The 25,818-nt window shown below is 51.1% G+C and overlaps 1 protein-coding gene across 2 annotated transcripts in view; it reads right to left on the reverse strand.

Annotated features, from left to right (window-relative positions):
• IMMP1L (inner mitochondrial membrane peptidase subunit 1) overlaps positions 1–25,818 on the reverse strand; it is a 569,671-nt gene that overhangs the window by 72,429 nt on the left and 471,424 nt on the right. For both annotated transcript variants that reach the window (XM_069623548.1, XM_069623549.1), the window contains one exon: positions 23,543–23,653. In XM_069623548.1, the coding sequence (XP_069479649.1) occupies positions 23,543–23,653 (111 nt within the window). The remainder of the gene's footprint in view (positions 1–23,542; positions 23,654–25,818) is intronic.

Consider the following 25,818-nt stretch of genomic DNA (forward strand, 5'->3'; position numbering starts at 1 on the left):
ACTTGGCTGGGCCTCTCTTCCCTGTATTCACACTTTAGTGTCACTGGGTCTGGGTCTTTCTGTAATTTGTTCTATATTTATCTCCTTGTGCTCTTCTGGTGCTGGTGGCTCACTCAGTCCCCCACAGTCTTACTTATTCCCAAGGGGTGCTGGTAACCCTTTAGCGAATACTCGTTACTTGGTCCCGAATAGTATATGTACGCCATTTGGCTGGTTATGATACTTGGGTCCTCTGACCTCTTTCATTTGTTCTATATTTCTCTCTTTGAGCCCTTGTGGGGAAGGTGTCTCTCAGTCGTATAGTCTTACTTATTCCCCCATGGATGTTGGTAGGTTCCGCATTAGGCACGTTATTATACCTAGATCTCCTGTCCTCTCACAAACCCTATGCTTGAGGAACTCTCTTGCACTCAGGGCCTTTATGCCCTTGATCTGAGATTTGTGCAATTCTTCCTGTTTCCCCTTGATCCTTCTGGCTTCTCTGACCCCATCCAACATGAGCAACCCATGTACCTTCTCTGAGGTGGGGTTTGCTCTGGTGAGGCAGCTTTGACTTGTTTCCAATGTTGCTCTGTGGCATTTTCCGGAGTGTTGTACCTCAATTGTCTCGACTTCTCTTTGCTCGTCGATCTAGGTGTGGCAAGCAGAGGACTGGTTCATGGCTCACCATATGGATTTGGCATAGTTTCTTGGGCTCCGTCCTCTGTGTGGTCGCGCCTCCAGCTGGGGCAGGGTTTGCTCAATCCTTGTTTTTCTGCGTTTTCACGGCTTGTCACGTGCTAGGCGGCATCGCTCTCCTCCACTCAAGGCCTGCGCCACAGCCTGCTCCGCTGTGATGCGCAGCTCTGTCTTTAACTAACATACACATGCCGGAGGCTCACCCCGCGTAGTCCTTCTCCTCCATGACCAAGAAGGGGCGTGTTGGGTATAATCAACTGTCAAATCCTCATAGTAACTAGTATTGCTTTCAGACAAATGTTCGGAGAAACTTTCAAGATTGTTTTGAGTCCCATGGTTAAATGAAACATCTTCCGGAATTACCATGCATACAGATATAGTGTTCCTTACAGGGAGTTCCACATGGGAATAGGAGTACTTGTCCCCTGCGGGTGGATCACTCCCAGCGAGGTCCCAGTTCCCCACGCCCCTAGGGAAGGTTTTGCTTATTGGGTTCACCTCCCTAGCCTAAAAGAGGGTGGCTCCCCCTGGGGAGAAGGGACGAATATACTCTATTCAACACACCACACAGGTCCTCAATTGAGGAAGGTCTTTGCAATCTGGGGGTCATGGAAGGCTCCATTAAATTATTCTTGGGATGAATGCACATTTCAAGGTCTTTGGATGGATTTTATCACCTTTTGTCACTCATTGGGATTCTGATGCAGGACAAGCAGCCTGTAAGGCCTCCATTGCATCCAGTAAATATATTGAATGGCTCTTCTCCCACAGAGATTCGTACTGCTCAGAGTAACTGAGCTAACATAACTTCCATGTCATTCCAGAGACAGACCCAGAAATCTGCAGAGCAGCGAAAGGGGCCACCTCACATTTGCTATGCACTAGTACATCCTCCAAATGGGATGATGAAATTATCCTTGAATATGTCTGAAATTGATTTGCTTAAGCCTCTATGTCAAATATAACTTTTTGCTCATCCCTTTTTTTATTCGCAGCACGCTTGATTTGAGTCTCTTCCCATACCTTCAGAGGAGGAGCTGGGACGCAGGAGTAGGATAAGGTTGACTTGATGGTGCATTTCACGCCTAGTCCATGGCTTGTTCCTATTAAAAACACAACTGTACCAAGCCCTTTGTCACTGGATACAAAACCACCTTCTTATTGGTCAAATGTACAGGGCTCTGGCAAAGATGCATGTCTGGAAAATGGAAAAGGAAGTAGCTACATAAATGTGTCTAATAAGGACCTGAACCTCTTTGGTTAGACTGCTTGAGGAGATTTGGGTCCCCTCCTCTAAGTGGAAAGGCATCTGACACACTGTCATCTACAAGGAGTAGAACAAGTTACTTATCTTACCTGGTAACGTTCTTTCGATGGGACGTTCATCCAACGTATTCCACATCTTTGACAGTAATTACCACAGCTGTGCTGCTTCGGAAAACTTTCAGCGTAGGCGTCCTGCGTCGATGACTTCGATACGCTCCCTCGAGGGCCTCCGTCGACATCACCGGATGCGATATCTAGGACGCACAACGCCAGTAGCCTCAGTTGTAGTTGTAGTTTTTTCCCAGAACGTGTGGCACCAACCACCTGCCAGTATGACTGCAGAAAGCCTGGCAGAAACGTAAGCTGCAATCGCATAAGAAATTCTGTAGAGGGGCAGGCTGGGAGGGTACGATGTGGAATACGTCGGAGGAACATCCCATCGAAAGAACGTTACCAGGTAAGATAAGTAACTTGTTCTTCGAGGGGATTGTGTCCTCTGACGTATTCCACATCTTTGACAGACTCCCAAAGCAGTACCAAAGTATGGAGGTGGGAAAAGAATTTACAAATTCATCAATTTAGAATGTCCAATCAAATTGCAGAATATAGGACTGCCTTAGCAAAGACCAAATCTTGCCCATGAATGGAATCCAGGGAATAGTGTCTCACGAAAGGTATAGACAGAAGCCCACGTGTCTGCTTCGCAAAAACTGCGAAGCGGAACGCCCCTCTGTAGAGCCGTGGAGGCAGCCACACCCCTAGTGGAGTGAGCCCGTAAGCCTACTGGAGGGTCCTTACCCGCCAACCGGTAACATTCAGAGATTGTCAAAATGATCCATCTGGACAAGGTCTGTTTGGAAACAGCCTGACCTAAATGCCTTCCAGCGTAACCAACAAAGAGCTGATCGTCCACTCCGAGCCGGGACATCCGCGAGAGATAGAAACTCAAAGCTCTCCTAGGATCCAACCAATGGAGCCTCTCCTCTTCCTTACCAGGATGCGGAGGGGGATAGAAGGCCGGAGGAGCCATCTTCTGGCTTAAATGAAATTCCGACACAACCTTCGGAAGAAAAGAAGGATGTACCCTAAGGACAACCCTGTGTTTATGGAACACCGTAAAAGGTGGTTGGCAGAGAGTACCTGCAACTCACTCTGCGTGCGGAAGTAACCGCAACCAAAAATACAGTCTTAAAGGACAACAGTCTCAGCGGGCAAGAACGTAAGGGCTCAAACGGAGCTACCATTAGGAACTTTAGAACCAAATTCAAATTCCATCCCGGCACCAGGAAAGGTGACAGAGGAAATGCATGAATTAGCCCTTTTAGAAACTGAGAAATCAAAAGGGATCTTAAAATAAGAACATTCCTCAGACGAGCGCTTAAAAATGGACTGCGCCGCTAGGTACCCCTTAATGGTACCTACTTGCAGGCCCTTGTGGGCTAAAGAAAGCAAAAAAGACAAAACCAAAGGAACGGAACATTGAAAAGGATCCACATTCTGTACCCTGCACCAGTCGCAGAACTTCCTCCAATGGCAACGGTACAGGGATTTCGTTGCGGACCTTCTGGCCGAAAGCAACACCTCCATCACGTCTTCAGGGAGGTCCTAATCCTTATACCTCAGCCTTTCAGATACTAAGCATGAAGGCTGAGAGACTTGACCTCTGGATGGAGAACTCAACCCCCCTCCCGTGAGAGCAGATCGTCTCGGTAGGCAAGACGACATGGAGGGCAGATGGACATGTCTAGAAGATCCGGGTACCACGCTCTCCTGGCCCATGCCAGAGCAATGAGGATCATCCGGGAACCAAACCGACGTAACCTCCGCAACACTTGCGGAATGACGGGGACTGGAGGGAACGCGTACAGCAGTGGGAAGGACCACTCCACTACGAACGCGTCCCCTAAGGCTCCTCGGAGGAAATTCCTGCACTTCCGGTTGACACTGGTGGTGAAGAGATCCACTTGCTGGGTTCCCCAAAGGGCAAAGATGGAACAAGCTACTTACTTGTAACTGTTTTTCTCCAGCATGGGTCTGGCATGGATTCACATGCTCATGAATATTCCCCATCGTCAGGCCGGGAATCCTCGGTAGAGAAAAAATCAGTATCAGTTGTGTTTCTGATCTGTCTTTTTCAGTAGTAACCAATCACTGGTCTCTGGGTCATACTACCCCCAGCCAATGACTGCCCTCTCCCTAAGCCCCGCCTCTGGCAGCCATCCTCACATTTGGTAGCACGTAAAGTGGCAATATGACCAAGTGAAGAGCCGCAGAGGGGTAGGAGGGAGGGTTTGCATGTCAATCCATGCCAGACCCATGCTGGAGAACAAAAGTTACAGGTAAGTAACTTGTTCCTTCACCTGTATGGATTCACATGCTCATGAATATAAGAATACATAGCAGTACACACATGCACAACCACGGGAGGTGGCAAAGGCTCAACATTAAGCATTACATCAAAACTCAACATTAATAATTTCTTACCGCCTCACCAGGCTCACCTTAAGCGAACAGGTTGCCCAGCACTGCTTGGCCAACCCTGGACTCCTCCCTGGAATACCGGTCGATGCAGTAGAATCTCGTGATGGTGTGCGTCGACCTCCACGTAGCAACCCTGCAGATATCCAGCAGGGGCACACCAGACAAGAACGCCGTGGTAGCAGCGACCGCTCTGGTCGAATGGGCTCTCGGACGGCCGGGCAACGGTCTGTTTGCCAACCGATGACAGTGCATGATGCAGCCAGAGAGCCATCTGGAAATGGAAGCCTTCGAGAGAGCCTTCCCTTGGTTCACAAGTCCAAAGTTCACAAACAGCTGTGATGTCCTCCGGCAACTCTTTGTTCGGTCCACGTAGAACTTCAGCACTCTAGCTACATCCAACAAATGCAAAGTCCTCTCGGCCAGCGACAAAGGCGACGGGAAAAAGACTGGTAACACCAAGGGCTCGTTGAGATGGAAGTCCGACGGCACCTTGGGCATGAAGGAGGGGTGCGTCCTCAGCACTACCCTCGTATCATGAAAAGTGAGGTATGGAGGCTTGCAGGATAGTGCCTGGATCTCTCCCATGCGTCGGGCGAGGTGATGGCCACCAGGAATGCTGTTTTCCACGACAGAAACTTCAACGGGGCTGAATGCAATGGCTCGAATGGTGGACCCATGAGCCTAGTCAGCACCACGTTGAGTTCCCAGGCCAGGGCTGGCGCCTTCACCGGTGGAAATGATCGAAACAGTCCCTTCATAAATTCCTTAACCAGGCAATGAGACCACATGGATGACCGCCCTGTAGTCCTGGTGTATCAGGAAATCGCTGCCAGGTTTATCTTGATTGAAGCATTAGATAGTCCAGCTTTGGTTAGCGACAGTAGGTACGGCAATACTTGAGGGGTCGTAATCCGCAGAGGGTTAATCTTCTGTACCTGGCACCAGATAGAGAATCTCTTCCACTTATGTTCGTAGCACTTGAGAGTTGAGGACGCCCTGGCCTTCGCAAGAACCTCTCTGCAGTCGGCTGGGATATCGTATCATCCAAACTCTAGTGCTGCAGGAGCCAGGCCTGCAAGTTCAGCGACTCTGGGTCGTGATGAAGAATTGCGCCTCCTTCTCTGGAGAGAAGATCTGCATCCGTCGACAGCTTAACTGGTGGGGACGCTGACAAGTCCAGAAGGTCCGGGAACCAGATCTGTCTCGGCTACGCCGGTGCGACGAGGATCATTCTGCACCAGGACCTCTTGAGCTGGTTGATGAGTCGTAACGGCAACGGAGGGAACGCATATAGGAACAGGCCGTCCCAGGGGAACGAGAAAGCATCGCCCATGCTCCTCGGTTGGGGAAACCTGCTGGCGAACCTCTGGCACTTGGAGTTCGTCGCCGTCGTGAACAGGTCGATCTGGGGTTTGCCCCATCGCTGAAAGAGTCGGTCCACTTGATCCTGGCGTAGTTCCCTCTCGTGGCACAAGCGCAGCTCTCTGCTGAGTGAGTCTGCAATGGTGTTTTTTATCCCTGCCATATGAAACGGCACCAGAAACATCCCTTGAGCAACGGCCCAATGCCACAGATCCTGGGCTTCCTTGGATAGGGCTGGGGATCTGGTTCTGCCCTGCTTCCGGATGTAAAACATTGTGGTGGTGGTGTTGTCGGTGAAGATCCTCACTACCTTGCCCTTGAGGTACGGGAGAAAGGACCCGAGGGCCCAGAACACTGCCCGGAGCTCCAGTATGTTGATGTGGAGTGGCTTCTCCTCCGGGAGCCAAAGGCCTCTCGCGTGAAGATCTCCGGTATGCGCTCCCCACCCCTCCAGGGAGGCATCCGTCGTCACTGTCACCTGCCGCCAGATGAGCGCGGGTGCCCCACCACCGGATCGCTCGACGGAAGGTCTCGTTGAGAGGGATCCTGTCTTCGAAGCTGCCCGTTGCTTATATCCAGCGGGCGTCGAGGAACTCCTGTAGAGGGTGCATCCGAAGCCTGCACAGGCGCACAAGATATATGCAAGAGAACATCATCCCGAGGAGGGACTTGATGGACCTCACCTTGGCCACGTCCGTGGCCAGCAGATGCTGCACCTTGCCTAGGATGGCCTTTGTCCTCTCCTCCGACGGTGAGGCCAGACGCAACACTGTGTCGAGCTTGGCTCCCAGAAACAGTGCGACTTGCGAGGGGACTAGGTGGGACTTGGGGAAGTTGATGGAGAACCCCAGGTCTGTGAGTAGCTGGACGGTCTTTGCTGTATGTTCCACGGCGAGCTCCCTTGTCCTTGCACGGATGAGCCAATCGTCCAGGTAGGGGTAGACGTGGATCCCCTGTAGGCGCAGCCGCGCCGCCACTGGAGCGAGACCCTTGGTGAAAACCCTGGGTGCCGACTTCTGTTGGAACGGGAGGGCCTTGAACTGGTAGTGCCACCCTTGGACCACGAACCTGAGGAACTTTTGGTGTCCTTTTAAAATGGGAATGTGAAAGTATGCATCCTCCAAATCCAACGACGACAGGAAATCGCCCTCCTCCAGCCGTCCCAGCACGTGATGGAGGGCGACCATCCGGAACTTCTGTGCCTCGATGTACTTCATCAGTTGTCGCAGGTCTAGGATGGATCGCCATCCTCCCGTCTTCTTTTTCACGAGGCAGTACCTTGAGTATACTCCGGAGCCCTGGAGCCTCTTCGGGACGAGCTCGATGGCACCTTTCTTGAGCATTGCCCTTACCTCCAACAGCAGTTGAGGGACGTGATTTTACTTCCTGACCACGGGTGGTATGCGGGGGCACTTTTTTAGAAATTCGAGGGCGTGCCCCGGGGCCAGGGCGTCCAGCACCCAATGGTCGGTGGAGATGGACTCCCACACGCTGACGAACTTCGCCAGCCGGCCTCCCACCGGGGTGTTACGGTGGGGGCCCGAAGCCACGGTCGGTTCAATCTTCCTTGGAGGACGCCTTGTCCCCCTGGCCTCCCTGGCGACGACGGCGGGGTCCACCCGACTTGCCTAGTCCTCTATAGGCTTCTTGCGATGAGGAGCGGACCGCTTGGCGGTATGTGGAGGAGCCACTGCCGAATCCCTTGGAGGCACCCTGCTTGCCTCCGGAGCTCCGAAAGGACGGCCTTCGTTGCCGGAAAATGCCTAGGGCCTTAGCTGTCTCTGTGTCTGCCTTGATGGCTTGGAGGGACTCATCCACTGTTTTCCCAAACAGGTTGTTCCCGTCGAACAGCATGTCCAAAACCTTGGCTTGTACGTCCTGGCGGAAATCCGTCACCTTGAGCCACCCTCGTCGTCTAAGGCAAACGCTGTTGCCTAGCTGGCAGAAACCAGTGTCGGCAATGTCCGTTGTCACCGTTATGGCGTGGTCCGACGCCACCTCGCCTTCTTGCAAGATCTCCAGGGCCTCGGCCCTTTTGTCGTCCGGTAGGAAGTCCAACAAGGGGGTGATCCTGTACCATAACTCCCTGTCGTAGCGGGCCGCGATCGCGAGGGTGTTGTCCGCCTTAATCGTTGTTGCCACCGACGAGATAACTCGTCGTACCATTGTGTCCAGCTTCTTTCCTTCGCCGTCCGGCGGGGAAGTTGACGTCGAGGCCGATGACCCCCCCTGCTTTCTTCTTGGCCGCCGCTGAGACGACCGAGTCAGGGGCCGGTTGTGCCCTAAGGCACAAAGGGGCCGCGTCGGGGACCCGGTACTACTTCTTGTACCGATCCCTCTTGCCAGGCGTCGTAGACGGGTTCTTGAGAAGGGTGAGACCCTCGTCCCAGATGTCATCCAGCAGAGGCACGACAAGGACTGTCTTCCTCTTGGCCTCGCGCCGTTGGTAAAGGACGATCATTGCATGGATCTCGTCGGGCGGGGAGGCCCGGTCTGGAGGCGATGAGACCTCCGTCCCATCGTCACTGCCGTAGTCGTCGGTACCCGTCGTTGCCGTGTCCGTTCCCGTGTCATCCCCAGGGACGGGGGACGTGGGCAAAGGTTGAGTAGGCCACGAGGGCTGAAAAGGCGGGGCTGGATGGGTCCGTCTTCTCTTGTTTGGGGGACATCCCGACGGGCCTGGTTCCGGCTCCTCCGTCGGTGGTAGGGGCAATCTCGTCCTCATCTCCGAACATAAGGATTGTATTGCCAACACAATGACCGCCGAGTTGTCTTGCGGCTCCGGAAGCGAGGGGCGCGACAGGTGACTAGGACCCTCGCCGGTACCGCTGTCGTTCTCGTCGCCCTCTTCGTCGTGATCCCTCCCGTGGGACCGGGCCTCTGACGCCCTCGTCGAGGCCCTCTTAAACTTCAACCAGTTCCTCCTCAGAGGCTGTGTCCGTGTCCACAATGGCCACCGCTCCCCCCTCTTTTCCCGCTGTGGTCTTCACGGGGGTCTTCTCGATGTGTCTGAAAGAGGCTTCCCTCCGCGGAGGCAGGGAGACTCTGGGCCCCGAGGTCGCCTCCACTGGTGTAGCCTCCACAGGCTGCACAAGGGCCGCCGTGACTTCCTCGATAGAGGCCTTGGCCGGGTGAATCAAGGCCTTTACCACCTTCTGTGGTCCTGGGGCCTTCACCTTGGGGGGAGGGTCACCACCTCGCTCCCCCCTCGGCTGGATCCTTGGAGCTCGACCGGGGCCTCTCCAGAAGCTTCGCCGGGTTCTCGGCCTTCCTCTTCCCTGAGCCAGAGCGTTGGCTCGTGGTCGATGGCGCTGGAGAGGAAGCGCCCTGCCTGGCAGCCGAGGAGCCCGACCGTTCGGCACTCCCGGTGCCCGCGGACTCACGGTGCTTTGCCTTCTGTGGGGCCCCCTTCGCCGGGGCGCCCTCACAGGACTTCGAATACCGCTCAGATGACTTCTTCTTCTCACCTGACGGGCTCTTTCCTTCTAGCCAGTTGGAGAGACGAAGGTGTCTGTCCTTGATGGTCCATTCCGACATGTTCCTGCAAAACGCACAGTCCTTCTCCACGTGCGTTTTGTCCTCATGAAGGCAGTAGACATTTCGATTGCTCGTCCTCCTTGACCCCATTCTGCAGCTGCAATCCAGGGCAAACCCTGAACAGCTTTCCGGGGCGTCAAGCTTCCTTTCTCCTGGGCCATGTCCGGGTAGGCCACAGAAACTCCTGGACTCCTCCAAGAAGCATAAATCAACAAAATCTTCACCCTTGAGGGGCGTAGAAAAATCCGAAATGGATCCCCGTTAATCAGATGTAGAGAGGGTGGAGCTTGAGGCTCTATTTGACCGAAAAATGAGAAAAACTCGAGAGCTGAACACGAGGACTCCCAACACTTGAGCGTGCGGTAAAAATCTGAGGATGGCTGCCAGAGGCGGGGCTTAGGGAGAGGGCAGTCATTGGCTGGGGGCAGTATGACCATGAGACCAGTGATTGGTTACTACTGAGAAAGACAGATCAGAAACAAAACTGATACTGATTTTTTCTTTACCGAGGATTCCCGGTCTGGCGGGGAATATTCATGAGCATGTGAATCCATGCCAGACCCCATGCTGGAGAACTCCAACAGAACTTCCTGAGCCAGCTCCCACTCATGAGAGACCGTGCTCTGCCTGCTCAGAGCGACAGCCGCTGCGTTTTCGTCTCCGGCCAGATGAAATGATGAGATCTAAAATTTCCTGCTGGATGGCCCAGAACCAGAGCTGCATCGCCTCCCTGCACAATGGCAGTGACCCTGCCCCCCCTTTTTTTTGGAGGTAGTACATGGCCACTGTATTGTCTGTCATAATCAGGACATTCTTCCCCCACACAGAGGGCAGAAAAGCCTTCAGGGCTAGCCTGACAGCCCGCAGCTCTAACAGATTGATGTGGAGTCTGGACTCCGACGGAGACCAACGGCCGCTGACCGTCAAGTCGTTTACATGAGCTCCCCACTCCGTGAGGGATGCGTCCATTACGATTGTCACCTACGGCCACGGTTGCCAAAACGGAGCCCCCTTCAAATGATTTCCTTCTACGGCCGACCACAGAAGGTCCTGGGCGACCTTGGGCAGAATATGAACGGGATGAGACATCCTACCGGAGAACTGCGACCACTGCATCTTGAAAGCCCACTGCAGAGATCTCACCCGCAGCCTGGCCTCTGGCACCAGGAAAATACAGGATGCCATGAGGCTGAGCAACCTCAAGAACTCGAACGCCGGGAGAATCTGGGCACGTTGAGACTTGTTTACCATCTGCAGAATGTGATGAGCCCTCACCTGGGGAGGCGAACACAACCCCAGGGATGTGTCGAGCACTGCTCCGATGTACAATCTGCAGAATGTGATGAGCCCTCACCTGGGGAGGCGAACACAACCCCAGGGATGTGTCGAGCACTGCTCCGATGTACAAGAGCCGCTGGGTAGGTGTCTCGCATGAGACTTCTTTAAGTTGAGGGAGAAGCCCAGCTTGTGAAGGGAGTGGCAGGTGACGTAGAGATGATCCAGGACTTGCTCGGGAGAGCGCGCTCTGATCAACCAATCGTCCAGGTAGGGGTAGAGGTGAATCCCCCCTTTCCTGAGATGCGCTGCCACCACCACCATCAGCTTGGTGAAGACCCTCAGGGCGGAGTTCAATCCGAACGGCAGGACCCGAAACTGAAAATACGAGTCGCCAACCGCGAACTTCAGGTACTTCCTATGCTTGGGATGAATCGGCACATGAAAGTAAGCATCCTTGAGGTCGAGAGACACCAACCAATCCTGAAGTTGAATGGCCTGGAGGACTTGAGAAAGAGTAACCATCTTGAACTTGTCCTTCCTGAGGAGCTTGTTCAAACCACGCAAGTCCATTATGATCCATTTTCAGGATCAAAAAATATGGGGAATACCATCCCAGTTCTATGGCGTCTTTCTCCAGCCGGGATAGGATTTCCTGCGCAAGGAGCAGATTCAGGCACTTCAAAGCTTCAAAGAGAGCTTCCCCGGTGGATTGTCGTGAGGCCTCTACCGGAAAAGAAGACAGTAGCTGTGGGCTATGATCTCCAGAATCCAGACATCCGAGGTAATGGCATGCCATTCTACAAGATGCTGCGTCAGTCTTACCCCAACAGGCGAACCATGGGACATAGCCTCATTACTGAGCTGACGTGGCTCGGCAGTGCCTGAGAGCAAAGAGGCAACTGCCCGAGCGGCTTTGGCACCTCGAGTACCTTGTTTTCCACCTCTGGTACTCCTACGTTGGCCCCTTTGACTGGCAGCTCCTCTCGATCTACCAAAGGAAGAGTAGTATCGAAAGGAACCTCCCCTCCATTGCTGTCCCCTAGGACGAAAAGGCGGAGGTTGACGTACTGCAGCGCTCAAGGACTTTGCTGCAGCTTTGGAGGTCTGCAACCTCCCAAGGCTCTCGTCAGCCTTGCTGCCAAAAAGATGGACACCATCAAAGGGCATGTTGAGAAGCCGGGACTGTACATCAGGAGCAAACCCCGACTTACGCAACCACGCAAACCTGCGCATCAGGGTGCTCGCCACCATGGACCGGCTGACACAGTCTTTCATGTCCAGACCCGACTTAACGGATTCACACATGGCATCCTTGCCATCTTGAACGAGGGCTAGACAACCATCCCGTTCCTCCCCTTCGGGAATATGTTCAGCCGCCAAAGAGGCACAATTCCACAAAGTGTGAGTGAATCTTGCCAATGCACACACGGAGTTGGATGCCTTTAAAGCCATACCCCCAGATGAAAATACTTTCTTTGCCCAACCATCAAAGCGCTTGTCGTCCCTATCAGGAGGGATGGTAGGGTACGCAGCCTACTTCGCTGGGGCTGTAGCCGCCTGCACCACCAAACTCTCCAGAGTGGGGTGCGTAGACGAGTAGCAGGGGTCACGACTGGCTGGACAGTATTTTTACGGAATCTACTTATTCACTACCGGGAGACTCTCCGGAGCAGTCCAAGCCGCCGCCACCCATCTTTGTAAGGCCATGTGAAACAGCAACACCGGGGCAGTGGGTGGACCTTGGTCCAGGATGTCTGTCAGATCATCCTGCAGAAAATCCACAGGTGGAGCAGACCACCCCAAGTACTCAGTCACCCTCGACATGAGACGCCTATACGAGGACTCAGCATGTGTACCAGACACTGGCCTGCCGAACTCAACATCCGGAGAGGTGTCCAGACCACTGGCGTCATGTAAGGACTGACGCAGGTCTTCCATTTGGCTGTGACCAGACAACAGGTCATCAGGAACCTCAGGAGGCACCACCTCCTCCTCACCTGACCCTTCTTCCACATCTGAAATGTAGTCCAAAGGCTGGAATAAATCTAGCCTGAGGGGGGGGGGGGTTGACCAGAGAAGGGCTCAAAGACAGGGCTCACCGACTTACTGAGGGCCTTCCCTGGAGTTTCCACAGCCCTCTGGGGCACCTCTGGTAAATTTTCCACAAAAGGCGTCGAGGGCGCCGATGGAATTGGCATCGACGTTGACCGAGGCCCTGACGACTTTGAGGCCGGAGCTCTGAGCATGTCCTTTGACGGCCTCGGCGACAACTACTTCCTCGGAGCCGGAGCGTGTCCCTCGACGGACATAGCGCTGACGGCATTGATGCCTTGAGTCCCTACAGACTGCCCGCAACCCTTACCCCTTCCGTTTGCTGCGACCCACCAATTACCACTTATCTAAGCCCCAGGTCACGGCACATTACTGATGTGGGACATTTGTCTCTCCCCTCTTAACAGGCCACCGCTGACAGCACGACTCAGCAGCTGAAACACCACGTCCACCCATGAACGGTAGCCACCACTTTTTTGAAGCAGCAACCCTTTTGCAGCTTTCACTGAAGGTTACTTTACTGGGTCTCAGGATCCTTTTGTAATACTCTTTCACGTGGGCTGCTCAGAACTCCAAAAAGAGAGCCCTCATTTTAACCTCCACACTTCTTCTCTATAGGTACCGTCTATTCTCTGGACTATCTAAACACACCTTTATGTTGTGTTATTTAATCTATAGGGAGACCTGTTTAACCTTGGCCCCAGAAGGCGGCTCTACAACCAACCAGCCGAAACATCTGAGGTCACACAGTTCCTGGAGTTATAAACTGTGAATACTGACCACAAGAACCGCCAATACTTCTAGTTTTTGACATCGGACCAGTCATCTGGTTATACCTTTCTAAACCAGGCTACAATAGACCCTACTTTTTTAGGCCCACCGTCCACTTTAAAGTGGACCAGCCCAACAGTCCTCTGGACGTTATTTTGCTATTACTCACAGATACATTGTGGACTTTATATGGGCTGAAGAGTGTGTGCATTTGTAACACTCACCTAATTTGATGAATGCATTGAATATAAAAGTGCTTTTTTCACTACTGTTTATACACCTGTTTTCACATTGCTGTTTTTTTATCTTTTGGTAGAACACTTGAGAAAACTGTGACTCATTTGATTGAAAATGTTCTTTATTTTGTTCACACCTTATAATTACAAATTTATATGTGTAGCCAAATTAAAAAAGGCCACTATGATGTAAGTCCAGCGTTTGGATAATTCCTTTATCAGTAAATGCATAATTTGTAATGTTTTACTGACCAAACCTTGGAGGATTGGAAATGTTCATTGCATTTAAATCATTGCAATCGTAAATGTTTGAAGGCAGGAAGACCCTTTTGTATATAACTATATGCTAGCCTCTTTGTCCTGCCCGACCCGAGGCTGTCCCTCCTGTTACAAATTCTAAGAAGGCCTCACAGGCTTCGGCGGCGTCGAGGACCGGGACCTGGACCTGGCATGGCTATGTGCGATCAACCTTGTCCGATCGGGACCTCGACGGCTCCCGATGATCGCGCCGACCTCCCGAGCCCAAAGGCGTGCGAGCGGTGGCTCTAACTTGTTCCTTGCCTGCTTCTCTTGAAGGCGCGGACGGAGCGGTGCTGTGCGATTTGAAAATCGCCATCATCTCCTTGCGGAATGCGTCCCATTCCGCTGACGATGAATGCTTGGTGGGACAAGCTACCCGCCTTCTGGCGGAGTCCTCTGACGAGGACGGGGAAGGCGACTTGTGACGGCACTTCCGAGAATGCCTAAAAGAGGCAGAGGAATGGCGGGAACCACTCCGAGAACCCGCGCGTGGACTTACGCCGACGCAGAGAGTCGTCGGTCGAGTGCCCAGCAGATTTCAGCTTATGGGTTTTAGATACCCTACCTACTGTTGACGACTTCTTCCGCTCCCGCAAGGCCTTCGAAGTCAGGGACTGGCAGTCATCACAGTCGTCGGTGACCTGGCTTTCACCGAAGCACCAGAGGCAGACGTCGTGATGGACATTTTGAAACCGCACTGGAAGCCCAACTTCGGGGTAGAAGAAGACGAAAACATGATCTCAAACTTTAACAAAGTAGAAGAATCGAGCACGCCGAGATTCCGAAGCGAACACGTTCTAGGCTACGGGCGTTGTGCGTCCTAGATATAGCAACCCGTGACGTCGACTGTCGGCGGAGGCCCTCGAGGAAGCGTATTGACGTCATCGACATCTACGTCAAAAAAGTTTTACGAAGCAGCACTTACTGACAATTACTGTCAAAGATATGGAATACGTCGGAGGAAACAATCCCCTCAAAACTGAGTTACAATGTAGGTTACTTTATACTTTGTGTAAGCCACAGCATACACGCCTTTTTTTGCAGATCAGAGAATAGAGACATGTACTCTGGTCGCCATGGTTAATTAAAAAGGTGGGTTTTGAGAGACCTCCTGAATAAGAAGGCTGTGGACAATTCTGATGGACAGAGGAATTTTATTTTAAAGTTTTAGACTTTGAACAGAAACCTTAATTGTTCTGCACACATTACTCTTGGTCAACTAGTTCAGGGTTGGGTAGAGCAGACTGTTCGGTTGGGGATATAGATGTTGGTCGTATGTAGGTATTGTGGTGGAAGAGAGGAGAGTTGACTATTTTTATGCTAGCCATTTACAGGCAAGACACAGGCATTTAAATCTCAAACTGCATCTGGCAGTCCCTGGAGCCTTTTCTGGGTTAGGTAAAGCTTATCACTCGTTTTGATTCTGGACGATGTTTGTGTAACTGACATATTGGGCACTGTAAGCTCAACATGCTACTCTGACAGGCCCATGTGGTATGTTTAAATAATTTAACTTGACATTGATGATTGTGCGTTCTTGGACTGCATGAGTAATGTAAGGAAACCTAGACATCTACTTGGACAAAGGGTGCAAGTCAGTCTAAACAGTTAAGCATGCTAGACTGTGAGAACGAGATTTGAGCCTTGCTTAAGAGACACATTTCAAGTCCACTTTTTGGCCCTCAGTTAGTGTGCCAAACTGTATTCTCCGTCCACTGGTACGTACCTAGATCTGTGTGTAGACTTCCCAGGAGTGACCGAACAGTCTGGTCAAAACACCACCGTCATTGATCACATGCAGATTTTGAACAGCAGAAGGGAATGCTTGGGAGCAATGGTAACTAACGTGGCGCCAGACAAGTAGGGACCCAGTTTGAAGCATTTAAACCCTGAAGGTAGCGTGAGGGAGATCCTGGATTCCTCTGACCAGGCAGCCCTCAACTATATAAGGTACAATAAATGTCAAAGGTCACAGTAAGTCAAATCAGAGGCACAAGGAAATATTGTTCAAGTCAGCTAGTAGCCTGGTTATCAAGTACCCAGAAGGACGCTGTGATCATGGAAGCCTTGCAATGTTGATGCCACACATGTTTTGGACAGGCACAGCAGTTGGCAAGGAGGAAGGAGTTGACATTTTTTTCTTTAGGAAGGGTTTAAGCACAGAATTCTTGAAATGTTTAGGGTAATGCTATGTGGTCAAGAGGAATTGTTAACTGCTTCGACTGGCATGCAAAGCAGGTCAGCACATTATTTGACTAGCACATAGGACCAATAAAAGCTTGGAAGCGACAACGTTAGAAACAGAGACCAAACAGGTTTTTTAAAACCTGCACTACGGCGCATGTGATGTGTCCCCGGGGCATGTAAGTATTGAGGGCCGTATCATGGGGAGGGCAGGGGTCAATGTGGTGTCTAGCATCTGATATTGTTCAGCAAGATTTCTTCGACTTCTTTGAATTTTCTCCAACAAGAAGTTGAAGAAGCAGTAGGGAATCGTACACGTGAGTGGTTTAGGAAGTGCTGAACTGTTTAGAAGTGTTCACTGGAGTATTTTAATGCCTTCTAAACTTTAGTGTAAATGAACTTTGGTCATACGGCAAACCTTGCTCGAGAGCAGAAGAGCGCTTTACAGCGGGAGCATGCCAGCATTGAACTTGGCATTGTATACAGTAACCCAGTACTGTTGCCACCTTAAAAGGAGTATTTAGCTTACAGCATCCGGGGCTACATTTGAAAGTGTGATTCAGCCAGTCTGCAGGTTATGCAGAGGCAATATCCAGGTTTAAAGGGCTGGGTGTTCTGGAGCACATACTACTGGTCTGGTATGGAATAGGGCTACTGTTTTTGCAGATACTCATGAAGTGGCCGAGTCAGGGGCAAAAAGTACGCCAAGAGGTGTTGATAAACTCAAAGCTTGGCAAATGCGTAGGTGTAGTTTAACGTCTTTGAACGCAATCTTGTTAGACATTCCCTCAAGCATCCACACGAACACCAGACACAGCTAGCATTCCCACAACACCTCCCTCCTGTTTGCACACTACTCCCAGGTTACAAGACTCACGTGATTTGGTTGCCCCGCAGGACCGATTGCGCCGTACCAGGTGTAATGTTCGAACCCAGTTGCAGCCTTTCCTGCACTGGCAGTTACCATGGAGAGCACGCGCCAGAAGGATCGTCAGAACGCTTCCGCATCGCGCAGCTGTCCGCTCACGTGACCCGTGGCGGCGTCCGTCACATGATGACAGAGCGCGTCACGTGACTAACAAGCGCTCATTACAAAACGCTTGATGCGCAAAGCAGTCACCGCTTCTCAGCTGTCTTGCGGACCCTGTTTGGCGCTACGTTTGGACTTTGCTTTTTGTTGGTTTACCTTGACTTCTGATTACTCACCTGGACTCCCTCGGATTACCCTTTTGTCCTTCTGCTTGGAACTGCTTAATGGTCACCGAACCTCGGACCGTTCTTCACTTGCATTTGGATTTACCCTTTGGAACTTTGTGTTTCCCCTCTACGTCCTTGTCTCTTGGGACTCACGCTACGCATCCAGTCCTTGGCTCAGGTGGGCCGACCTGCTTTCACGTGCGACTCTGTTCCCTGTTGATCTGGGGGCTACCTTTCATCTGAGTCTCAAACCTCCTGCACTTAGGTCTCCCTGGTTTCCCTAGCACCGGATGAGTAAGCTTTTCCAGACTTTGTGATTCGTGTTATACTGTCATTGCCTGGTACTTAACCTCGTTCTTTTTTGCAGCAGCATCAGTGTTCTTGAGGTTCCATGGATCCGGGAAGCGACATATCCCACCTGTGGCCCCAAAGGTCGCACAGGGTGTTCTTCAGATTCCCCTGTGCGTCACTTGGGGACGGAGGTATCAACGGTCTACACGACACTCAAGTCAGAACAGACTGAGAAGCTGTATAGTCGTGTTGCACCATGCAGGGATCCACGGAAGAACCCATAGCTGCACTAGTTCAGGCAATTATAGTACTGAGGGCGGATATGGCTGCTGAAAACACGGTTATACATCAGAGGCTAGATTCCATACAGCGTGTCCAACATCCCCTTCCTGCAGATCCTGCATTCGGGGATGCTGCTGTTCCATCACACCACCTCCAGTGCCTAACGCCCCAGCTCCGACTCCTGTGCTCCTTCCAGCTCCTTTTCCCCTAGCAGCTCCTGAACGTTACCAGGGCGACCAAGAAGTTCAGGACCTTCATCAACCAATGCAAGTTACACTTCCTGTGCAGACCCCTAGCCTTCCCTGACGCCACTACCAAGGCGGCCTTTACCTTGTATCACCTGGCTGGCACAGCTGCCGCCTGGGCTAACCCCTTATTGGAGAACAACAGTCCGGTTCTCTATGACTTTGACCTACTGGTTACTGAGATGTCTCGAGTCTTCGACACCCGGCACAAAGTACAGTCCAGGGATCTGGAGCTGTTAGAATTAACCCAGGGTAGGGGTTTGTTGATGAATTCATCACCCGCTTTAACCAACTGGTCGCCGAAACCTCATGGCCGGAAAGCAAACGGGCGGTTGTTTTCTATAGGGGGTTTAACAATTCAATGAAAGACGCCTTATCAGTGATTCCCTCTTTGCCCACTCAGTACCAGGAATTGGTAGATCTGGCACTGCAGGTAGACGCACGTCGTTCTGAGCGCAGGTCTGAGTTAGGGTTCTCTCAACCAGCAGCTATCCCTCCTCCGACCTCAACCTCAGAGGAACCAATGCAAGTGGGAGGGTTACGGAGCCCCATTACTTCACTAGAGAGAGAATGTAGGAGGGTGGACAACGCATGTTTCTACTGTGGCCTAACGGGACACTATGTTAAGGAATGCCCGCGAAGTACCAAGAAGTCCCAGGTTTTTTGGACTGCTCGACCCTAGACCCGGAGACCAGGTCGAGCATCCAGTCTTCATCTCCGGATACACCCCCTGCTTTTTCTCGCATTCAACCCATCTTTGTACAGGCCACCCTTCGTCCCTCTGCGGATACCTCTCACTCAGTCATGATCATCATCGACTCCGGTGCCACAGGGAACTACATTGACATCGCTCTAGCCCACTCTCTCAATCTGCCTTTAGTGGTAAAAACCCAACCCGAAACGGTCCAAGCTGTGGACGGTACCGCCTTGATATCTGGTCCCATTAGGCATCAAACGGCTCCCCTCTTATTGACTATACAAGACATTCACACAGAGACAATATGTTTTGACCTGATTACCATGCCTCAATTTGGTCTTATATTGGGAATACCCTGGCTGCGGGAGCATAACCCGCTCATCAATTGGAAATTAGGTACGGTCCTCTTTGAATCGGATATCTGTCAAAACTATTGTCTCCCGGTACACCATGAGGCAGACACACCATCACGGGCCTTGGGAGCTATTGCTCAACTCACGTTAGAAGATGATGGGCCCTTGGTTGCGGATTCCCATACTGTTGGGGGGGGGGGTGGTTAATGGGATTCCCCCTGTGTACGGAGCATACGAGACAGTGTTTGATTGTGGCTCCTCCGAGGTGCTTCTCCCACACCGGTCCTATGACTGCCCGATTGAACTAGTCCCGGGCTCTAACGTTCCCTCGGGTAGAATATATTCTCTGTCCCCTTCAGAAGAACAAGCCTTGAAGCAGTATGTCCAGAATGCCTTACAATTAGGCCACAGCCGCCCCTCTACCTCACCAGCTGCAAGCCCAATATTCTTCTTCCCTAAGAAGGAGGGGGACCTCCGCCCTTGCGTAGATTACCGTCGCCTCAATGCCATCACTAAAAAGGATAGATATCCAATCCCTTTGATCACCCCACTCCTGGACCGTTTATCCCATGCGTCCATTTTCACCAAGTTAGATCTCCGGGGCGCGTACAATTTGGTGCGCGTACGCGAGGGCGATGAGTGGAAAAGCGCCTTCTGTACCCGTTTCGGGTTGTATGAATACCTAGTCATGCCCTTCGGCTTATGCAATGCCCCGGCCACATTCCAACATTTTATGAATGATATATTCAGGGACATTCTGGATGTGTTCATGGTAGTCTATTTGGACGATATCCTGATCTTTTCACTGGACCTGGATGAACACGTGCAGCATGTCCGGGAGGTCCTGTCCTGTCTAAGGAAGCACTCGCTATTCGCCAAACCCGAAAAATGCCAGTTTCATAAAACATCTGTGGAGTTTCTGGGCTTTCACATCACCCCTGGGGGCCTAGCCATGAACGAGTCCAAGGTGCGAGCGGTTCTAGAATGGCCGGTTCCCCAGACACTCAAGGCCTTACAGGCTTTTTTGGGTTTCGCCAACTTTTATAGGCGCTTTATTTCATCCATTTCTGCCATTGTAGCCCCCCTTACGGCTCTGACTAGTCCTCAGGTTCCCTACCATTCGTGGAAGGAGCAGCAGGATTCCTTCGAGGCCCTGAAGACCGCTTTCACCACTGCTCCGATACTTCAGCATCCCAATCCCAAGCTCCCTTTTATACTCGAGGCGGACGCCTCTTCTTTTGCCCTCGGTGCAGTATTGTCTCAGACTTGTCCGACATCAGGCAAATTACACCCGGTGGCGTACCACTCCTGTAAATTTTCCAGTACAGAGGCCCATTATACAGTGACAGAGAAGGAGCTCCTGGCTGTCATGGATGCCTTTCGTGTCAGGCGCCATCATCTCCTGGGGGCTAAGCATCGAGTCACTGTTTACTCCGACCATCAGAATCTGCAGGACTTGGACTCCTTGAAGTGCATCAACAGCAGACAGGTCCGGTGGCATCTCTTTTTTGCCGCTTTTGATTTTCACATCACTTATCGTCCTGGGGTTACTCATGGGAAGGCGGATGCCTTGTCGCGTTCTCCGGGCGGGGTCTTGTTGCCAACTTTCCCGACACTCTTCTAGACAAAAGCCACATAATCTGTCTGTGTACTCCCTCTCTCTCGTCGTTGGATTCTGTACGTGCATGGACGAGCAGTCACCCTGACCAGCTACTGGATTGGGATCCGGTGTACCGCGACGGCTTGCCCTTCGTACACGATCGCCTGTTTCTCCCTACGCCCGACACCCGGAACCTGGCTCTTGAATGGTCCCATGACGCCCCCATTAATCCCCATCCCGGCCAAGAGCGCCCTATGGACCTCCTAAAGCGTTGGTGCTGGTGGCCTTCTATGAAGCGCGACGTGGAGTGTTACATTAACACCCGCTCTGTTTGTGCACAATCCAAACACCGAAGGGGTCGCCCGATTGGTCTGCTGCTACCTCTGCCCCTGAAATCTTGGCACACGTTGACTATGGATTTCGTGACCGATCTCCCCAGGGTGCATGGTTTTGATACCATCTTGGTAGTGGTAGATACATTTACCAAAATGGCCTGCTTTGTTCCTTGTAAGGGGATCCCCTCTGCTCCGGTCCCGGCTAACTTATTTTTTGATTCGGTTTTCTCCTTGTTTGGGCTCCCTTCTGTTCTTATCTCTGATCGTGGATCACAATTCACTTCTTGTTTTTGGCGGGCCCTGACAAAACTGCTTGGCATCGATACACGATACTCCTCGGCCTACCATCCCGAGACTGATGGGCAGACCGAAAGAACGAACCAGTCTATGGAGCAGTATCTCCGGTGTCTTATTTTGCAACAGCAGTCCTCCTGGTTGGACGTTTTGCAGAGTTCGCCTATAACAACGCAGCTCACTCTGCTACGGGCCTGTCTCCTTTCTATGCCCTCTATGGTCAGCACCCCAAGATGTTGCTCGTCCCTGATGCTTCTGTGTCCTTGAATCCCGCTGCCACGGCCTGTTTTAGGGACCTGTCTGCTGTTCATGCTCGTACCCTTGTGCACCTTACTGAGGCGAAGGCCTCCTTGAAGTCCCGTGCTGATAGGAAGCGCCTGGCTGCTCCGCCCTTTGCGGTGGGTTCCCGGGTGTGGTTGTCTTCCCGTCACCTACGCCTGGTTGGTTGCCGTAAGCTTCTGCCCCGCTTTGTTGGTCCCTTTGTGATCTCCCAGGTGGTCAATCCAGTGGCATTCCACCTGGTTCTCGCGGGCTCCTGGCGCATCCATCCCGTTTTTCATGTTTCCCTTCTCAAGCCTTGCCCAGATTACTCCCGTCTCCGTGCCCCAGTTGCCCCTGTGTCTCTGGCCTCCCCAGATGTATTTGAGGTGTCTGCTATTCTGGGTTCTCGTTGGATTAGGGGCCGTCTCCAGTACCTTGTGGACTGGGCGGGTTACGGCCCGGAGGAGCGCTCTTGGGTCTCCGCCTTGGACGTCAGCGCTCCTCGGTTGGTGTCCCGCTTCCATCGGGACAATCCGTCCTGCCCACGGGGTCGTGGGCCTTTGGGGGGGGCTATGTTAGACATTCCCTCAAGCATCCACACGAACACCAGAACACAGCTAGCATTCCCACAACACCTCCCTCCTGTTCGCACACTACTCCCAGGTTACGAGACTCACGTGATTTGGTTGCCCCACAGGACCGATTGCGCCGTACCAGGTGTAATGTTCGAACCCGGTTGCAGCCTTTCCTGCACTGGCAGTTACCATGGAGAGCACACGCCAGAAGGATCGGCAGAACGCTTCTGCATCGCGCAGCTGTCCGCTCACGTGACCCATGGCGGTGTCCGTCACATGATGACAGAGTGTGTCACGTAACTAACAAGCGCCCATTACAAAACGCTTGATGCGCAAAGCAGTCACCGCTTCTCAGCTGTTTTGCGGACCCTGTTTGGCGCTACGTTTGGACTTTGCTTTTGTTGGTTTACCTTGACTTTGGATTACTCACCTGGACTCCCTCAGATTACCCTTTTCTCGTTCTGCTTGGAACTGCTTACTCGTCGCTGAACCTGGGACCATTCTTCACTTGCATTTGGATTTACCCTTTGGAACTTTGTGTGTTTCCTCTACGTCCTTGTCTCTTGGGACTCACGCTACTCATCCAGTCCTTGGCTCAGGTGGGCCGACCTGCTTTCACGTGCAACTCTGGTCCCTGTTGATCTGGGGGCTACCTTTCATCTGAGTCTCGAACCTCCTGCACTTAGGTCTCCCGTGTTTCCCTACCACCGGATAGGTACGCTTTTCCAGACTTTGTGATTCGTGTTATACTGTCATTGCCTGGTACTTAACCTCGTTTTTTTTGCAGCAGCATCGATGTTCTTGAGGTTCCGTGGATCCGGGAAGCGACATCTCCCACCTGTGGCCCCAAAGGTGGCACAGGGTGTTCTTCAGATTCCCCTGTGAGTCACTTGAGGACGGAGGTATCAACGGTCTACACGACACTCAAGTCAGAACAGATCTGTCCTTTGCTGTCAAAAGGTACATTTAAAGAGGCACCAGCTTAAGTGTATGTTACTATGCAGCATCTCTGCAGCTATTCCCTAGTGAAACTGAAAATACCCAGCGCAGCTGCCCTTGTCTTGATTCTGGGGGGAAAGCAGCCCAGCTGAAAGAAAACAGTTAAGCTAGTCCATGGTTCCACCTTCATGCGGCAAATCTTGACACAAATACCGGTAATGGCCTTGTAGCCTTCACCAAAAACAGTTCCCATCTCTTCTAACTCAAGTAATGTTGACGGCGTGGTCCTATATCAAAGCAACAGAAACATGCAAGTGACATAGCTTACCTTTAGACAGATGCGTCCTCTAATCAGCCCATATGGAACCGGCCCATAATTCCGAGAATCTGTTGAATTCTTGAGATTGTCACCTTCTAACCATACATGTCCTTTCGGTACCTGAGGGAGAAGATGAAGAGAGTTAAAAACGTATTTCATAAAGGCTTTCTGTGCTTCTCGAAGACGCAGTGCACCATGGACCACAGATTGTCAATGGGCAATAATAATTAACGGCACCCATTTGTGTGTGAGAGTGTGTAGGAGGACATTGTGCACTTTCTTTCTCACATTTCCCCTTTTTCCTTGACATTTAGGTGGTTCCGTTTTGTTTATTTTATGCGTTTACATTTTACAGTGAATGGGGAGGAAGCTGGGAATATGCATTTTATTTTAAGTACCCTACACAGAACTTGATGGCAATCCCTTATGCACATGTTGCAGCCATGAGTCGTTATGCGGTATGCTAACTGAATTATATCAATACCTGCTATTGTTTATATTGTATCATTTGTCATGGGTCGATACATTGTTATAACCGAAGAAAATGTATGAATACAAGAATAACTAAAATGAAGATCTAAGAGGTTACAGCATTGTGACAGGGTCATTAATTTAATAGACTTCAAAAGAGGTCAGTAGGAGGTCTGCAAAACTGCCCTTCTGTCACAGTAACCACATGAACAAGGCACCCACACACTCATCAACATCCTGAGGCCAGTATCAAGGCTAGACCTGTTAAGAGGCTCATGATGGACGAAACCGTAATTGGATGAGACACCAATTACGAATAATCTCATCATTTTATCGGAGTGAGCTTGTCAAAAATCTAATTAAAAACACAGTTCTTTCTACATTCAAGTTGGATCTCCAACACATTATGCTGCAATAATGACCATCGAAAAACAGTCTATTTTTTTATAATGATGATAAAGTAAAGCAAAAAGCATTGTACACACCAACAGAGACAGGATTGTATGCCCTATACATTTTAGGTGTGGGTCAAGTTTCTGCCAAAAGGGGAACATTCGAGTAGACATGCTCCTTGAGAAAATATACCTGAATATATAGGATGGCACACAAACTCGGTTTTAAAATCAGGTTTTGGAGGATTATAATCTATTTTGAATAAACAATACGAGTTATTTCTGAAATTGTAAAGAACACAACACGTGATGGGAGATGGATTACCAGTTTATTGCATATTAATGTTAAAAGAATGGGGCGCCTGTTGGAATGTAGAGCGGTAGGTTTACTTGCACTTATATATTATTTATTTTAACATGTATAGAGCGCACTAAACCCTTCGGCATCAAGGCACTGGTTACAATCACAAAATATACAACAGTACAACAAACACTACTTGGTAGAATATCAACATAGTGCAGGAGACAGGCAAGAAAGAGTTCAAGGCACAGTTCTCATATAAGGCACAATACCTTTCATCTAGTAATAGTTCAGGTATAATACCATTAAATAGATGCATTGAGGACATTATGGTTGATCTATTACATAGGCTTGGGGTTTCAGAACCGTTTACATCAGCTGCCATTCACGTTTTGTTACAATGTAAAGTGTGGGTTGTCAATGAATATGTGTTGTGTGCATAGTTTTGTAGAATTGTCTAATGGGGATATTGACACGTGTTGGCATGTTCACATTGTCTCATGTCACTTTTCACAATACTCTAAAATAACTTCCAGTTGCATCTTGCCTCTTCCATAATACCCTCAGACATTTGGTTCATGACACTTTCAAAAGGCCCCCAGGAAATTGACCTATGCTATTTTCATATTGCCCCATGAACATTGCCATGTGTTATATTCACAATGCCCCAAGAAAGGATGGACCAGGCCCCTTTCACAAATCCCCATAACTGTCTCATATCACAGAAACACACATGCACAGACAAGCACTGTGGTAGTCGGACCCTTACTTTCCTCGAGTCCCTGCCACCATGCACAGGCACACTAACCAGGTGAGGGGAGGGTTATGTAGTGCTGAAATTCTCCTCCTGAGCAGGGTTGGAAGACAAGCTCTGCTGTAGGTAGGGGTCACGCAACACTGGATGACTCCCCTTTGTCACCTTCCCTCTGCATCTACCTCTGTCTGTGTGTGGGTGGAGTCAGTAGGCCGACTGCTCCCCAGTCTGTGACCTGCAGGGACGGGATGCGTTGAAGGAGCGTGAGCCCTTGCCCAACAAGCAGCATTAGATAAATCCACATTGTTGTCTGGCATCCTTAGGCTACCAAACACCTTGGACTGTGTTGGCCATGGGTCAGTGGTGG

The sequence above is a fragment of the Ambystoma mexicanum genome, chromosome 11 (assembly GCF_040938575.1).
Source record: "Ambystoma mexicanum isolate Mex_15411 chromosome 11, UKY_AmexF1_1, whole genome shotgun sequence".
Taxonomy (NCBI): domain Eukaryota; kingdom Metazoa; phylum Chordata; class Amphibia; order Caudata; family Ambystomatidae; genus Ambystoma; species Ambystoma mexicanum.